The sequence below is a fragment of the Mauremys mutica genome, chromosome 1 (assembly GCF_020497125.1).
Source record: "Mauremys mutica isolate MM-2020 ecotype Southern chromosome 1, ASM2049712v1, whole genome shotgun sequence".
NCBI lineage: Eukaryota > Metazoa > Chordata > Testudines > Geoemydidae > Mauremys > Mauremys mutica.
Window position 1 is genome coordinate 55,483,940 of NC_059072.1, and position 18,463 is coordinate 55,502,402.

At 43.1% G+C, this 18,463-nt stretch overlaps 1 protein-coding gene across 3 annotated transcripts in view; it reads right to left on the bottom strand.

Moving 5' to 3' along the window:
• Positions 1–3,230: 3,230 nt before the first annotated feature.
• GXYLT1 (glucoside xylosyltransferase 1) overlaps positions 3,231–18,463 on the bottom strand; it is a 74,699-nt gene continuing 59,466 nt past the window's right edge. For all 3 annotated transcript variants that reach the window (XM_045031968.1, XM_045031950.1, XM_045031960.1), the window contains 3 exons: positions 6,772–6,895; positions 6,233–6,405; positions 3,231–4,581 (listed from right to left, as the gene is read on the bottom strand). In XM_045031968.1, the coding sequence (XP_044887903.1) occupies positions 4,420–4,581; positions 6,233–6,405; positions 6,772–6,895 (459 nt within the window). In that variant the 3' untranslated portion in view covers positions 3,231–4,419. The remainder of the gene's footprint in view (positions 4,582–6,232; positions 6,406–6,771; positions 6,896–18,463) is intronic.

Genomic DNA, 18,463 nt, shown 5'->3' on the forward strand with positions numbered 1-18,463 from the left:
GCAATATGGAAGTATGCATCTGTCATGTCGAGGGCAGCGTCACAATCCCCTGGATCCAACGATGGAATGTGCTTAGGGGACCATGCAGAACTGGAGTTTGACCATACAGGTGTTGAGTCCGCAAAGGTCTAAAATGGGTCAAAGACCCCCCTTTGCCTTAGGGATTAGAAAGTAATGGGAGTAAAACCCCTTTCCCCTTAGCTCCTGTGGAACCTCCTCCACCGCACCTATCTTGAGGAGTGAACGAACCTCCTGCATAAGGAGTTGCTTGTGAAAGGGGTCCTTGAAGAGGGATGGGGAAGGTGGAGAACTGGAGGGAGTAACTCTACAGTGTGCAGCACCCAGAGGTCCGATGTTATAGGGGACCACGCATGGTAGAAGTGGAATAGCTGGTTTAAAAACCGTGGGGATGGATCAGGGAACTGGATTGGTACACTGTCCCGGGAATGCCTTCAACCCCTAGCTTGTTTCCGGGCTGAGGTTTATTCTGGCCTTGGTTAGGCACATTATTCTGTTGTCTACGCCTGTTATTTCTGCCCCGCCTGCGATACAGCTCCTACCTGGGGCGGGGTTGATACTGCCTCTGCTGCGGAGGCTGAGACCTGAAGGGCTTTCTCTGGGTTGCCGGCATATGCATCCCTAGCGATTTCAGGATGGTCCTAGAATCCTTAAGGCAGTGCAGCCTGGAGTCTGTTTGCTCCAGGAAAAGGCCCGAGCCCTCAAAGGGAAGGTCTTTGAGGGTATTCTGGACCTCTGGAGGGAGACCCGATGCCTGGAGCCACGCTGAGCGTCACATGATTACCCCAGAGTCAGCTGAATTGAGGGAGGTTTGTAACGAAGTCTTAGCCACGGCCTTTCCTTCCTTGATTAATGCCATAAACTCAGAGTGACAGTCCTGGGGCAGGTGATTCTTAAACTTGGACACGGCCATCCAAGAGTTGAAGTTATGTCTATTAAGGATCGCCTGCTGGTTGGCTATGCGTAGCTGGAGGCCCCCAGAGGAGTAGACCTTCCTACCTAAGAGGTCCAAATGCTTGGCCTCCTTGGCCTTTGGGGCCAAGGCTTGTTGGCCCTGTCGTTCCTTCTCACTGACTGCTGAAACGACTAGGGAACAGGGAGTTGGATGGCAGAACAGGAACTCATAGCCCTTGGAAGGGGCGAAGTATTTCCTTTCTACCCCGCTGGCTGTCGGTGTGATGGAGGCCTGGGTCTGCCGTATAGTACTGTAATTTGTTTGTATGGTCTTTATGAGAGGGAGCGCGACTCTGGAGGGACCCTCGGGCATCAGGATGTCCATCACTGGATCCTCCTGCTCGACCGTTTCTTCCGCCTGGAGGCCCATATTGAGGGCGATCCTACGGAGTAGCTCCTGGTGAGCCCTGTGGTCGATCGGTGGCAGTCCTGAGACTGATGTGCCCGCCACAGCCTCGTCTGGGGAAGAGGAGGAAGTGAGGTGCTGCCAGTTGCCTTCATCTAGACCCTCCTGTGTGTCCCCATATGCCTGGGACATTTCAGGGCCTGGTGGGACTGACACCTCTCGAGGTGTTGCAGTACTTGGCACCGCTTCGGGCATTGGGCCTGGAAGTGCTGGTTGCTCTCGGGGTCCAGGGGCGGCGTGGAGAGAGTGGTCTCCCTTGTCCTTGATGCGTGCCTGTGTAGCAACCTGGAATGGCGTCGCATAGATTGCCCAGACCTAGAGACTCTGGAGGTGATGCCCTGCTGCTGGTGGTAGGCCCATGGGGTCCAGAAAGGCCACTGACCTAGAGGAAGTCATTGTGGCTGCTGTGCTGATTGGGATTCTCTGCTGGCTACAGTTCGATGTCTGCTACAGCTAGACCGACCGGAGTCGGCCTTGGAGCCGACAGAGAACCAGGGTGGTACTGAATGTTGAGCAGCTGGGGAGCAGTGCCTGGCTGACCAGGACCATGAATGGTACCAGGAGTCTCAGGACCGGGACTGGTGCCTCTCACTCGGTGCCGGTGAGGTTGTCGGTGCTGTACTCCGGTGCCGGGCGACCAATGGCATTGTGGACCGGCGTGCGGTCGCCGCGGGCACTGCTGGTGGGTTCGCCTCCGGTGCCATAACTTCACACTGGGTCGCGGGTGCCGGGGAATAGTAGGATGCCATGCTTGAACAGGAGCGGTGCCAAGAGCAGTGCTGAGAGGGTGACCTTGAGCGGAGCACCATTGCTGGCTTCCCTCTGGACAGCACCTTCTTGATGATGCCAGAAGGCTTCTCCCTGCACAGGAGGGGGTTTGGCGACGACAACTCAATGAGGTCTTTCACTGCCTCGAAAGAGTCAGGTGTGGAGGGGTGTTCGATGACCTCCTCCAGACATTCGTCGGCACTGAATCTGCTGGGTACTGGACTCAACGGGGCCTGCGGTGCCGAAGTCGATGGTGCCAGTTCTTGGTTTGGGCCCACAATCTGTCTTTGCATGCTAGGAGCTTCTTTGAGCAACTTAGTAGCTCTTTGGGGAGAGCGCCCTCTTTCTCCTTTCTTGTGACGCTTAGTCGACTGGCGCCGAGGTTCGTCGGCCCGTCTTGGTGCTGGCGATTTACAGTGCCTGGGCAGTGCCAGGTCATGCATGGATGCCGGGGCACTTTTCAACAAGGAAGCTGGGGTTGGTGCTGGTCAGTCAGGGGCTGGTGGTTGTAAAGTGGCCTCCATGAGCAACTGCTTAAGGTGAAAGTCTCTTTCTTTCTTAGTGCCCGGCTTGAAGGCCTTGCAGATTTTGCAGCACTCTGCCTGATGAGACACTCCCAGACACTGGAGACAGGAGTCGTGGGGGTCGCTGTTAGGCATAAACTTGTAATACGTGTCGCAAGCTTTGAAACCCTGGGCTTGCAGCATTTCCCGCAGTCCAAGGCTGGTGCTGGAACTAGCTTCCAGACACCTGAATACAATGGTATTTAACTAACTGATAACTATCTAAGAACAACTCTAACTAGAAGATTGAAAGGCTAAGGGATCACTTGCAAGCGAGCGAGCGAGCACATTCCAACCCCTCCATGGATGGTAAGACGGAACTGAAGGGGGGGTAATATATATACTGCCATAAGGGCACCACTCTAGGGGGCTCCCCTGCGGTCCTGACGGGAGCTGCTAAGGAAAAAAGGTCTATGATGTCTGTGCATGCGGCATGCGCACACCTAATTGGAATGGACGTGAACAATCACTCGAAGAAGAATATTTTATTACTATTAGAACCAATAGATTTTTTTTCTTATTTTGTTTCGTTTTTCAAAAGGAAATAAATTTATATCCTGAAAACAATGGACAGGTTTCCTATAAACAAAAACACAGGGGCCTAATACTCTTGTAAATCAGCATAGCTCTATTGGTGTCAATGGAACCATTCATCTGAGGATCTGTCCAAGATTTTTAAGCTTTGTTATTAAGCACATATGCAAATCTATTGGAGGAGAGGGGGTTATGAGGTGAAGTGGTAATGTGTATAATATTTCCTCACGATTAATACTTCTCATAGGAAACATGTCCTATATGCATTCTGGTGAACAATTAAGAGCCCCACTCACAGCTCTCTACCATATCATGTAATCATTCTTAGTAATTAAATATAATAGAGGCAACATTCCATTATATATTTCTGCTTCCAGAAAGCTCAGTAAAGTTGCAAAAAGGTATTTTTTAAAAAAATCTCGTATTATATCTTTGTAAAAAATTCAGCTGGAGTATTTTGGCAAGATGGCTGAACACAGCATCTGTTATGAGGTTGTATCACAACAAGATATCAGTAACTATAGATGAGAAACTAGTTCCTCTTACACTAGTGATTAATTGCTTTGAAAATCTTGCTTATAATGTGCAGTTTACATTAAAAATATGAAACATGATTGTCAAAACAATATTTTAACACGTAGGAGATGAACACGTCTAAAGGCACATACAGATTGTCAATGGTTATATCACATTTCTTTGAAAACAGAATAACTTCTGTCCTTGTAAACAACTTTGTTCTCACACTTTTAAAGTGAGGTTAGTGCTGACTCAATTATTGCTACATTCACAGTTTAGCAGAATCATAGATAATGTATGAGGTACATTCTACCAATAGATCTATCTTAATTTCTGTTTTACCCATTTGAGTATGACAGACAACTGAATTATGCAGAATAAAAAAACCGACTAGAAGAGCCAGTAACTCCCATATTCACTAGAACTGGAATGAAAATTAGCAGTGATTAAAAGATCAAAAATATCTTCTTTGCAGGAAAGTGTTTGTATTCTTCATAATATGAACAGTTTCTTCATTTTATCTACACTGGTAAACATTTACCTAGGCACGCTAGGAATAGGTGATTCAAGCAATATTATATTTCTTGCATGAACATCATTCATACATTTTATATATTCCGTCTGTTTGAATTCAATAGTTTTGTGAGTTTGTAGCAAGAATCAACTTCCCTTTGATCTTTTATCATAAATATCTCTAATGCTTTTTGTTAGCTGCTTTATGAACACTTTGTATATTCTTCCACAGTATGTATGCATTGTCTTCTGCAGTTCCAGTTCTAGGGGCTGTAACAGGAAATTAACCAGGTCATCACCAAAGGAATACTAGAGGAGAAAAAAATGAGAAGTGACATTAAGGTCATGTGTAAGCACAATATTCCTTTTTTTTCAAAGAAGCAAGAGTGTTATGAAAATGTCTTTCATCATTATTGTGAAACACAAAAGTAACTCCATATATATGGTTACTTGATGCTCTAAGGCTAGTGAAAACTTTGCTCAGCTTGTTTTGAATACAATATGAAAAAGTCATCATTCAAATATTGCTTAGACAAAATACAAAATCAACATACTAAGCCATACAAGCAAATTCAAAATAAGCTTTAAAGATCTAACATAATTCATGGGTTGTTCACATGATCACATGCCTACTGCATCTCAGCTTTGGCTTAAAAAATGTACAATTATCCCAGTCTAAATGCACTTCTTTAAAAAATTAAAATTCTTATTGAGTTACAGTGAATCAACAGCACAATGGATAATCTACAGTACCAATAAAGACAGAACAATTTCATTAAATTGAATGAATGTCAAGCATATATTGTGTTTAACATGAACATAAAGTAAAAATACAATCATTAATTCAGTATTATAATATTTTTTCTTGAGATATGAAAAATTATTTGCAAACCCAATATTTCATAGTATAATAATTGTGCTAATCTTAAAACCATCAGATCAGCATTGTTTTATATACTTTCTGTGGAATATTCATAAACCAAATGGTGTCATAACTAAAAAGGAGATACTTTTTTTCTTTTTGACAATGCTCAAAGGAAACAAAGCATCTTATTTTATGGGAACAAATTTTCTCTCTCTGCAGTGTATTTTCAGACCCCCGAAAGTACTTTTCTTCATTTTTATATCCATATGACAACCTGCAATAAAGCGCCATTAAAATATACTACTGATTTTCGAAGGTCATATACAAGATAGTGTGTTACATTAAAATGTGTATCAACGCTACTTTTTACAGCTCTTCAGTGAATATACTGATGTAGTGATAAATACTTTATTGGAAGCCTTATTTGCAGAATAAAAAAGAATACATTGTGCTTAGAAGAGAAACTTGCATGCATTTAAAGTGATAACCACATATTAATGTGCCTAGCATACAAAACAGATCACAATATGATACACAAATATTTGTTTTCCAGTGGGCAAAGTATGCCTACAATAAAATTTTAACAATTGTATGATACTATGAACATTGTAAGGTCTTTGGGGCAGGGAATGTCTCCTACTCTGTTTGTATAATGCTTAGCACAATGGAACACCAATCTCTGTTGGTTTGAGGGAACTATCCTAATACAAATAAATATTATATGGTTCTTTATATATTTGTGTTTATCTGTTATAAGACTCAGCATAAGGTCTTTTAATAAATATGCTGCAGTTACAGAATATGTCTTAGATTCCAAGCTGATCATAATCCTTGAATAATCTAAAATGTTAGTTTCAAAGTACAACAAACAATTCTGTTTCTATTTTGTCATAAAACCAAACTTGAAGTCCAGCTGAATTGCAAATCATTTTAAAGTGTTACTGTGTTAATTATCTAGAATTAATAAAGGTGAGGTATTATTATAATACAAGAAAAAGTGCAAATGTCCTAAAAATGTTAAACTTTAACAGATGATACATTTTATAAATAATTCTACACAAGTTATGGATGATTGTAGTTTATACAGTTACTTACTTTTTTTATTGCTTCATATATAACCCTAAAAGTTGGTTGTTTATCATCATGGTAAACACCTCTGTTTCCATGAAGAATAAATATTCCTTTTTCTTCAGCTTCCTTACAATTGCTTCCATAAATGCAGTGGTCAGGACGATAATTCCATTGACAGGGAAAGACAAATAGGCTCTCTGTTCAGAAAAATACACAGTATACAGTTCACAACAAAACTCTTCGGGAGAGAACAAAAATGTAATCAGTAGTTTTTCTTGATAAGATAACATCTTGCAGAGATTGTGTTAAAATATTTGTATACAATTATATTTAAAATAATTAGGTGGCATCAATACAATTTAAATCTATTTTGGATTAAATGATCTCAAAATCAACATAAAGAACATTTTTTAAAAGGAATAAGCAAAATGCTATCTGGAATATATCCATTGAAAATTCTGAAAAAGGGCAACATTTTCTGCATTTAGAAACTAAATACAAGATTAATATCTTACAGTTGTAGTGTGAAACAATATCAAAATTAAACAGAGAAAAGGACATACCTGGATTATGAAAAAACATAATATTCAACAGATCTTGATCACCCCATGTTATGTTTAGTTTATATTTTTTAAGCAATGGCATAAGAATTTCTCCCCACTGCAGCCGAGCAGTTGTCATATCATTCTATTAAAAAAACAAACAAACAGAGAAAACATTAGGACCAAGTCACAAGAGAAATCAAAGAATCCCAGTAATCTGCTTTTCAAAACTGGAATCTCTGAAATTGCATAGGATTTTTTTTTAAACATGTTTTTCATACTTCATGAAAATTAAATTATATCCAAGTCGAATATGTCTTAAATTATGCCTTGTTTCTCTTGAAAATATTAGGTTAGTCGTTTGTAACTTTATTTTATATGGTAATTAAGAGGAGGAGATGAACAAAGTAGTAATTTTTCATTTGTGATCATGAATTATTTCCCATAGAAAGCGCTTTGGTATACAAACAATACTAAGAAACAAAAAAGTACCCTTTGCTATGGATTAATGGAATCAAATACGAAATCTATTCTAATAGAAAATTCTGCAAAAGGCTGTGCAAGATATTTTAAATTGAACTTCAGATCTCCCAGTCTCTCCTCAAAACCCATACCTCAAGCAGTTTTTCTAACATTAGTAAGAGAGAGAGTATTGAACTGGGGCTGAGTTACAGGATGAAAAGATAATTTTTTAAAATTGATTTCAAAACAAAAGTCTTGATTAACTTTAAATTGGCTAAATTTCCCACATAAAAACTGCCGCGAAAGATTTATAAAACAATTGCACAAACGTGTAAAATTAAGGTTTTTCACTGAATCAATCTTATTAAATATTAACTTATAACTAACTCTTAAGTATGGCACCATGACTTGATCTAGAAAAGTAACTACACAAACTCTCCACCTGTAGATTCAAATGAATACTTCAAAGAATTATGCTGACGACGTTGGAGAGTGCGAGAAGACTGTAAAAACTGGGATCACAGAAGAAACAGTCGTGGTTCTGCAGTTAAAGTTGAAATGAATTTTGGATTTAAACCAGGGACGGTTTTGACAACTTGTTATATAAAGAACAAATAGCCTTCCCAAAATTACTAAATGCTAATTACAGAACAAATAATGGAAGGCTAATTACAACTTAAATCAATATGGAGCCAGGGGTGATGGCCCCACATGTCAGATTTTACGACACTAGTGTAAATCCCAATTGTCAAAGCTCAAACTGGGTCACAATTTTGTACCTAATTGTGATACCTACAAATGACAAAATTTAGACATCTTATTTAGTGTTCCATAGTGTCATTTGTGCCTACAAATTGGAAAATTACTTTGCTGTAATTCATCTTCTCTGAAGGTGTAAGTTAATCAAAAAAAAATCACACTCTTGAACCTCAAATTTCCAGTGTAAGCCAGAGGAGAATTCTCCTAGCTCAGAGGTGTTTAGTTGAATAATGCTGCTCAGATAGACTCTAGATGAGGTGGGCTAGGGTTAAGGCAGGGACTGCAAGCAAGTGAACAGAGAGGCTGGAGAGAGGGAAATAAATCAGCGAGGGTGATGAGCACCCTTACGTTATATGATCGAGCTACAATAGCCTTTCTACTGGTATGTTGATTTCAAGGTTAAAGTAACCTTTGATTACACGCCTAGAACTGAATCTAGATGGAGAAACAGGTATAGCTGAATTCCTGCCAGTTAAACTTCTGATACCATGCATATGAATACATGAACAAATGATGGAGTGTGTCAAACATACTCAATAATTAGCTACTGCGGTAGTTTCCAAATTTTTCTGTTTCAGCCACCCATTGGGGATGGATTAGTGAATGAATGTGTTGCCTTCTGTTCCACTCATACAGTTGCCACAGTCTTTCCTTTTTTTCCCCTGTTCATTTACTCTGATTCTCCCTTTTGGGTCTGTTCATTTTTTCCCCCATGTATTTTTTTTCCTTTTTCTTCTTCCCATTTTTTCTAGCGTGCTTTCATTTATTTTGCTGATTTTTCCTTTCCCACTCACTCCCAGCAGCTCTATTACTCAATCCTGTGGTCCTACTCATCAGACTATATGACACTGAGGGTAAGGGCACTTGTTGAGGCCACCCCCCAGATGAGCTGAAGGACATGGGAACAGAGAAGAGAAGCTTGGATTATAGGCTGCTTGCCAGCTCAATCCGCAGACCTGTACTTCTAAGATGCTCCCACAGTCCTGAATCAGAGCAAGAACAGAGGTGGTGACTTTCCTCAGGCACACTTTGGCCCAACCTTCAACTTGGGAGATATTGACCTACAGCCTTTTTGCCTATACTAGTGAGTTCCTGTTCTCTAAATATGATATTGACCATTCCTGCAAAACTTCAAGATCTTGTATCTTTCATCATACTGCTAAATAGGGATCCCAGTTCAGCAAATGAGGTTCTGGGGACTATGTTTAAGAAACCATGAAGCAAACTAAAGAACAGAACCTCAAAGACTACTGCATTCTTACGTCCAAAAACATAGTTGCAGAGAGGATACCTAAAGGTATGGTGGAAAAGGCTGGTGCATGAGAAGATGGTGCTTGTATAGCAACAAGTCTTTTTCTCAAATAGTTATGACGAAAACAGGTGAAACAGGCTACTTATGAACAGATAGCAGATTGAACTGTGGGCAAATTACAAGAACAGGTCTCAAAAAAACAAAAAAGAACACATACAGAAGTGGTAGGAAAAAACATAATATGGTAAGAATGAAAAAAAGAGACTTGTTGACTCACCAATTCACCTTCCTGCCAATGCAAAATTCTTCCCAATGGTATATTTTTAGTGTATTGTTCAGCTGTTTTAGGCTAAGTGTTGAAAAGGTAGATAAGGAATAAGTAAATAGTAAGAGGTCAAGAGGAACTGGGAGGATTAATAAAGGAAGAGAAATTTAACAAAATAAAGGGGAGGACTATCTGTAAGAAGATCAAGCTACTTTGAATATGAGCACTATAAAAAAAAATAGATGGAATCCTAAACAAAGAACAATAATATTCCAATTTGGACAGAGAAAAAGGGTGGGGAGTGGGATCTATAGGGACCTAACATTCTCATTATTTGTCCATGAAGGCAGGCAAACAGCCTGTTTACACAAATTATACTTATTGAGAGGTCTTGCCAACATCCACAAGCACAGAGATATGGAAAGTTACCTAGACACATATGAGCAGTAAAAAGATAAGATTAAACACAGAAAAGTAATTTGAAACATTCTCAATAGAACGGAGAAACACAGAAAGGACTACATTGAAAAAATATCTATGGATGATACTTAAGTCTGTGAGATTGTCACAGAGGTCACGGATTGCATGACTTTCCATGACCTCTGTGACTTCTGCAGTAGCCAGTGTCCCTGGCTCAGGGGCAGCTTAGACAGCCCCTGTGCCAGGCACATCGGCCGCTGCTGGGGCAGTCTTGGGCCACCACACCCTCCCTCCCCCCAGCAGAAGAGACTGGGTGTGGGAGGAAGCAGGGGGGTGGGGGCACGGGATGGGGTGAGGTGGGCTCTGGGAGGTGCTTACCTGGGGAGTTCCTCGGAAGCGGCGACATCCCCCTCGCTCAGCTGCTAGGTGGAGGTGTGGCCAGGCAATTCTGTGCATTGCATCTGCCCAGGGCACAGCACCCACAGCTCCTATTGGCTGGGAGAAGGCCAACGGGAGCTGCGGGGGCAGTGCCTGCAGGCATAGGCAGCATGCAGAGTTGCCTGACCACACCTCCACTTAGCAACTGAGCAAGGGGGATGTTGCCGCTTCCAGGGAGCCCCCCAAGTAAGCGCCACCTAGAGCCCACCTCATCCTGTCCCGTGCCCCAATCCCCTGCCCCCTCCCACACCCAAACTCTGCTGTGGGTGGAGAGGGGGGAAGAGGCGTGAGCCAGGTAGGAAGCCTGCCGGCCCCACCATATATTTCATGTTATAGCAGTCTTGGATGATGACCCAGCACATGTTGGTCATTTAAAGAACACTTCCACTGTAAATTTGACAAAATGCAAAGATACCAATGTGAAATTTCTAAAGATAGCTATAGCACTCAACTCAAGATTTAAGAATCTGAAGTGCCTTCCAAAATCAAAGACGGATGAAGTGTGGAGCATGCTTTCAGAAGTCTTAAAAGAGCAACACTCAGATGCAGAACCTACAGAACCCAAACCACCAAAACAGAAAATCAACCTTCTGCTGGTGGCATCTGAATCAGATGATGAAAATGAACATGTGCTGGGCTGCACTGCTTTGGCTCGTTATTGAGCAGAACCCATCATCAGCATGGACGAATGTCCCCTGGAATGGTGGTTGAAGCATTAAGGGACATATGAATCTTTAGCGCATCTAGCATGTAAATATCTTGCAATGCTGGCTACAAGAGTGCCATGCAAACACCTGTGCTCACTTTTAGGTGACACTGTAAACAAGAAGCAAGCAGCATTATCTTCTGCAAATGTAAACAAACTTATTTGCCTGAGCAATTGTCTGAACAAGAAGTAGGACTGATTGGACTTGTAGGTTCTAAAGTTTTACATTGTTTTATTTTTGAATGCAGGTTTTTTGGTATATAATTCTACATTTGTAAGTTCAACTTACATGAAAAAGAGATTGCATTTGTATTAGTTGAATTGAAAAATACTATTTCTTTTGTTTTTAAAGTGCAAATATTTGTAATAAAAAATAAATATACAGTGAACACTGTACACTTTGTATTCTGTGCTGTACTTGAAATCAATATATTTGAAAATGTAGAAAACATCCACAAATATTTAAATAAATGTTATTCTATTATTGTTTAACATCACAATTAATTGCGATTAATTTTTTTAAAATCGCTTGACAGCCCTGGTTATTAGAATTACTGATGGTGTCTAAATGCTAGAAATGCTTGGGGGAAGAAAATTATTCGGGACAAAGTGGAGAAACCTGCCATCCATTCTCTCCTTCCTTTGACAAGAATTGGAGTTGAAGAGCAAAGGTGTGGGAAACAAGAAAAAACCTTGGATGGAAAAAACTGATTGGGGGAATAGGTTAATAGCATATTAAATGATCCAATTCTCTAATCATTTGTTAGTTTTCTCTAAATCAGGGGTCGGCAACCGGTGGCTCGCGGCTCGCCAGGGTAAGCACCCTGGCGGGCCGGCCCGGTTTGTTTATCTGCCGCGTCGGCAAGTTCGGCCGATCGCGGCTCCCACTGGCCGCGGTTCGCGGTCCCAGGCCAATGCAGGAGGCAGGAAGCGGCGCGAGCCGAGGGATGTTCTGGCCGCGGCTTCCTGCCACCCGCATTGGCCTGGGACCGCAAACTGCGGCCAGTGGGAGCCGCGATCGGCTGAACTTGCCGACGCGGCAGATAAACAAACCGGGCCGGCCCGCCAGGGTGCTTACCCTGGCGAGCCGCGAGCCACCAGTTGTCGACCCCTGCTCTAAATCCTTCCAATTTATTTAATTTTTCTAGTACAGAGCTTTATAGAAATGAACAGAATCTTCAAAGTATGGCCTCAGATTTATGTCCATTCTTTTTGCCAGGATAACTCTGCGTATCCAAAAAAAATTAAACTTTTGGAATACTACATTGCAAATTCATCTAATGTTCCATTTACTGTCACATTCAGGTTTTTTTCCTCAATTATATCTGCTTGCATTTTTCCAAACCAAGTAACTATTTTCTGTCCATGTTTCTAATCTCTTTAGGTAATTTTGTTTTATTTTCCATCATCAGTGGTGTTTGCTGCACTCCCAATTTAGTATCTCTCCACAAGTTTCTTTAATATTCTAGGTTTACCCCACATTTTCTGATCACGGTCTCAAAACAGAATTAATGGCAGTCACTAGACACCTTTCTCTCTCTCTCTCTCTCTCTCTCTATATATATATACACACACACACACACACACAGTTTAATTAATTTAATACTGTACACAGCAATGATGATTGTGAAGCTTGGTTGAGGTGCTGAAGTCAGAGGGTGGAAGAGGGTGGCTAAATGATGAACTAGCACTCAGCTGAGCCCTCAAGGGTTAACACGTTGTTAATGTAGCCTCACACTCTACAAGGCAGCACAAATGGAGAGAGGGGAGACAGCGTGGCAGACAGAGACAGAGACACACACCCTGTGTGAGAGAGATGCGCATTGCCCCTTTACGTACGCTGACCCCACTCTAAGTACATTGCCTTTTTAAGTAGATCAGCAAGTTGAGACAGCTGCTGTTGCCAAGAAGCTCCCTCCCATGTCCTCCTCCCCTCCTCCCTGCTCTATGGAGATGGGGTAAGCTGGGGGCAGGAGCAGAGGGGAGGGGGATACCCTGACATTAGCACCCCTTCCCCCCGCCCCTCCGGCGCAGCAAGCAGGAGGCTCCCAGGAACAGCTCCAAGGCAGAAGGCAGGAGTAGCACATGGCAGTGGGAAGAGGGACAGCTGAACTGCCAGCAATTGATAGCCTGCTGGGCGTCTGCTGCACAGGGAATTTAGGGGAGCGGGGAGCTGATGGGGGGCTGCCGGTACACCCTGGTTCCAAGCCCCCACCAGCTAGCTCCAATGGGCTGCTCTTTCTGCAAGCAGCGGACAAAGCAGGCGGCTGCCAAACAATGTTATAAGGGAGCATTGTGCAACTTTAAACGAGCATGTTCTCTAATTGATCAGCAATGTAACAACGAAACAACGTTAACATGGACGACTTTAAGTGAGGAGTTACTGTATCTTCTTTAAGATCACTTCTAATTTGAAAAGTTAGATACTATTTAATGTTGTTGAATTCTGCGTGTAATACAAAGTCAAAATAAATTAACATACATGTTTCACAGATTACATCACACTTGCACAGTCAAACAATGCAGTACAAAAAGCTTTAAAAAACCTGTTTAAACTAATACATTTATATCTTTGTTTGTATTGAAACAGTAATATTCAGCATTTATAGTACAATCCTGTTTATTCAAGTGGCCTAATATCCAAAACTTCTGGGTAATGGGGATTCAGATAAATGGAAGTGTTAATTTGAGCAGCAGTTTCACTGACAGAAATATGGGGAACAAAGGGAGTAATGCTGATGTTTACTTAATACTTTGTACTTTTAACAAATGTATTAACACACCTACATTGTATTACAATTAGGTCCACAGTGGTTTTAATACAATTCTGGTGTTTCAGTAAACTAGTTTTTTGTATTCTGTATTAAAGTACAAAATATTAAGCATTAAAAGTACAAAGTTGTTGATAACTCCTCAACTAGTCTCTTAGTGCTATTAGCAGATGATTAACTAACACAGGGCTACCTGGGGGAAACTGTGGATTTCATTAACTATGATTTTCTTGTAAAGGGAATTCAGATTACTGGAATTATACCATATACAGGCTGTTAAGGAATTTAGGGTCTATATGAAAGGATAAACTAACAACCTAGCAGTGTTCCAGTTCACTGCAAAAAGAACAGAAAGCCTTATTTCCCGCCCCCCCCCCAACAGTCTCTCTGATCTTAACAGATGGGATTTAAGTAGTACTGCCCAACCAACACATGAAGAAGGGTGGTGAGGATGAAGAGAAAAGGAAAGAAAAGTTATTTACTCGTAACTGTAGTTCTTGGACACCATGTCTACACTACAAAATTATGTCAACCAAATTTACATCAGCATACAGCCACCAGAGTTATTAAATTGCTTGTTTTTGCACACTTGGCTCCTTTAGTCGGTGGTGCGCATCCTCATCAGGAGCACTTGTATCGATTGTCTTGTCAGCATGGGGCATTGTGGGAGTTCCTGAAAGCAATTAACAGTCAACATAAAGGACACAGTGTATACACTCACACTGCATTGACCTAATTACATTGACTGTGACTGAGGAAGGTGGTGCTACTAAATCAGCATAAAGAGGCACTTACATTGGCGGGGGGGGGGGGGGAAGTGAAGTTTTGGATATTAGGCCACTTGAGTAAACAGGATTGTAAACAGCTGTGGCCAATTGCACAGCTAGGTCAACACAAGGCAACTTAACCTGGTCTATACTCAGACCTAACCCTGAGTATAGACCAGACTGGAGAGCTGTCGATGTACAATCACACTCATGGGATGGATCCCATAGCAGCTTACGCTTCTGGAAAGCCAAGTCAATAGGGATGCACAAGTGTAATCTAACAGGATGTTGGGCCTTGCGGCGCATACACAGACACCAGAGTGCAACTTATGGCCTTGGGGCCCTTTAAAACTGGAAGCTGTTAGTTGCAGGGTACATACTTGCTCCTAGTCATGGGACCTACAGGAAAATACTCAAAAGCTTCCTGCCTCTTAGGCAAGGCAACAAACAGGACAGACCAAGATAAAGTAAAGGGTTCTCTGTACCTGTCAGTCAAAGTCTGAGATGGGGGACACCTACAGGGAGCAGATGCCAACTTGGAGGTAGTGGAAGAGCCTCAGCTTGGAAGGACTGTGAAGCTGTGGAAGAAGGGCTGAATAGTGGTCAGGAAAGGCTACTAAAGGTGATGGGAGGGGGTCTCTCCCTTCCCAGCTAGTATAATCAGGGAAAGCCTCATATTACTCTGAGTTTATCTGACCTTGGTCTGCATTTTTTGTTATTTAAATAAACAAGAACCCTTATGTAGGGTTTGGGACTAGATGGTCAGTTGTTGGGATCTTCATGCCCCCTCATAATGCAGAATATTTGATGCCCAAGTTACTGTGTAAGTGCAGCCCCCATTCATCTCCATTCCTTGGCCTGAACTGCAAGTTTCAGGTGTATAGCAACCTATGAAACAGAAGGAAAGTGGGCTCTTCTTCCTTATCTTCCTGCATCCACAGGTGTACTGGGCATCCACCAATTTCCACTATTTATGTTAGTCTTGTGCTGGTTTGTACTGAGTTTCAAGCTGATGGATCTGGCTTCTCTCTCTATTGTTCTGCATAACGTCTCTCTAGGCAACCTTCTTTTTCTTTCCAGTTGATGGTCCATGTTATCACTTGCCATGCCACCAACTTGATTTCCATACTTAAAGTGTGTCCTAAATATGTCCATCATTGTCTTTTTACTTGTGTCTATTTGATACTTTAAATTGGTTTGCTCTACTTAGAATTTCTGATGTTGCAAAAGAACTCCTTCTGACGGTCTCTGAACATCTACCATAAGCATTTACTTTGGAATTAATTGATCTTATCAATTTCTGTTGTACATTTCTATGACTCTGCTCCATAAAAGAAGACAGACATGATACCAGTATTTAAAAAAAAAAAAGTACTTGGGTGTCAGTACTTGGGATCCTTTTCCAAATCTTTACGAAAGTTGTTGCTGCTTTTGATATTAATTGCTTGACATCTAACATGGTATCACCATCATTGCACATCTCATTCCCTAGACAGGTAAAATGACTTCTTATTTCTAGTTTTTCTTCATCCACTCTAACAGTTACTTTGGGGACACTAACAGCCATATATTTTGTCTTCCCCTTTATCAATAAATAAACCAAGTTGTTTTGCCAAGATAGAAGGTTTGGTTCTGGACGGTGAGCAATGACTGTAATTTTTTGACTGATTTAACTAGGTTGCTGCACTATTAAGGCTTCAGGAACAAACAGGGTCTTACTAAAAACTGGTTCACCTCCACCCAGGAAAGCAAAACGGGGTAGACACCTTCCTTAGCAAAAAGACAGTTACTTACCTTTGTAACTGTTGTTCTTCGAGATGTGTTGCTCATATCTATTCCAATTAGGTGTGCGCGCGCCGCGTGCACGTTCGTCGGAAGATTTTTACCCTAGCAACACTCGGTGGAATGGCGCCACTATGGCACCGGATATATACCCCAGCCGACCCACCCGACCCTCAGTTCCTTCTTGCCGGCTACTCCGACAGTGGGGAAGGAGGGTGGGTGTGGAATGGATATGAGCAACACATCTCGAAGAACAACAGTTACAAAGGTAAGTAACCGTCTTTCCTTCTTCGAGTGCTTGCTCATATCGATTCCAATTAGGTGATTCCCAAGCCTTACCTAGGCGGTGGGGTCGGAGTGAGATGTTGCAGAGTGCAAAACTGCTGAGCCAAAGGCTGCATCATCTCTGGACTGCTGGACCAGAGCATAATGTGTGGAATGAAGACCAGGTAGCTGCACGACATATCTCCTGGATAGGTACATGAGCCAGGAAGGCGGCAGATGACGCCTGAGCCCTGGTAGAGTGTCCGGTGAGGTGGCTCGAGGGTACCTGAGCCAAGTCGTAACAAGTACGTATACACGTCGTTACCCACGATGAGATCCTCTGGGATGAGACAGGTAGACCCTTCGTTCGGTCTGCCACTGCGACGAAGAGCTGGGGCGTTTTACTAAATGATTTTGTCCGCTCGATATAAAATGCGAGCGCTCTACGGACGTCCAGGGAGTGCAATTGTTGCTCCCGTCATTATGAGTGCAGCTTCGGGAAGAAGACTGGAAGGAAGATATCCTGGTTGACATGGAATGCCAAAACCGCTTTAGGGAGGAATGCCGGGTGTGGTCGTAACTGCACCTTGTCCTTGTGGAACAAAGTATACGGTGGGTGCAGCGTTAGAGCACGAAGCTCGGAAACTCGTCTGGCCGATGTAATGGCTACGAGAAAAGCTGTCTTCCAGGACAGATATAGCAATGACCATGTTGCCAACTGCTCAAATGGGGGAGACATAAGTCTGGTTAGAACCAGGTTGAGGTCCCATGTTGGGGCGGGGCGTCGTACCTGTGGGTATAGGCGCTCCAGGCCCTTAAGAAATCTAGAGACCACAGGGTGTGAGAACACAGAGCGGCCACTCCCCCCTGGATGGAAGGTAGAGATGGCCGCCAAGTGCACCCGCAAGGAAAATACCGCCAGGCCCTCCTGTTTGAGAGACCAGAGGTAATCCAAGATGATTGGGATCGAGGCCTCAGCGGGGGTAACACTGTGTGTCCCGCACCAGCAGGAGAAACGCTTCCATTTGGCCAGATACGCTGACCGGGTGGAAGGCTTCCTGCTACCCAGGAGTACTTGCTGTACTGAGGCAGAGCAACGCAACTCTGACTGGTTTAGCCATGCAGCAGCCACGCCTTGAGGTGAAGGGCCTGCAGGTCTGGGTGGCGAAGTCTGCCATGGGCCTGCGTTATGAGGTCTGGGTGGAGTGGCAGGGTAATCGGGTTGACTAGTGACAGGTCGAGCAGCGTGGTGTACCAGTGCTGCCTAGGCCACGCTGGAGCAATCAAGATTAGGTGCGCTCTGTCCCTGCGGAGTTTTAGCAGGACCTTGTGAACCAGCGGGAACGACGGGAAGGCATAAAGCAGCCGGTTCGTCCACGGCATCAGGAATGCGTCTGAGATCGACCCTGGTGAGAGGCCTTGGAAGGAGCAGAACATCTGGCATTTCCTGTTCTCGCGGGAAGCAAACAGGTCTATGTGGGGAAATCCCCACCTCTGGAAAACCAAATGAATAACATCCAGGCGTATCGACCACTCATGGCAGAGGAATGACCTGCTCAGTTGATCCGCCAGAGTGTTCCGAACCCCCGGGAGAAAGGACGCTACCAGGTCTATCGAGTGGGCTATACAAAAGTCCCAGAGTCTGATGGCCTCCTGATAAAGGGGGGAAGATCGAGTCCCTCCCTGTTTGTTTATATAGTACATGGCCGTTGTGTTGTCCGTAAACACTGAGACACCGCGGCCTTGTAAATGTTGCAGGAACGTCTGGCACGCTAGGTGGACTGCTCTCAGTTCTCGGACATTTATGTGCAGTGTCAGCTCCTGAGG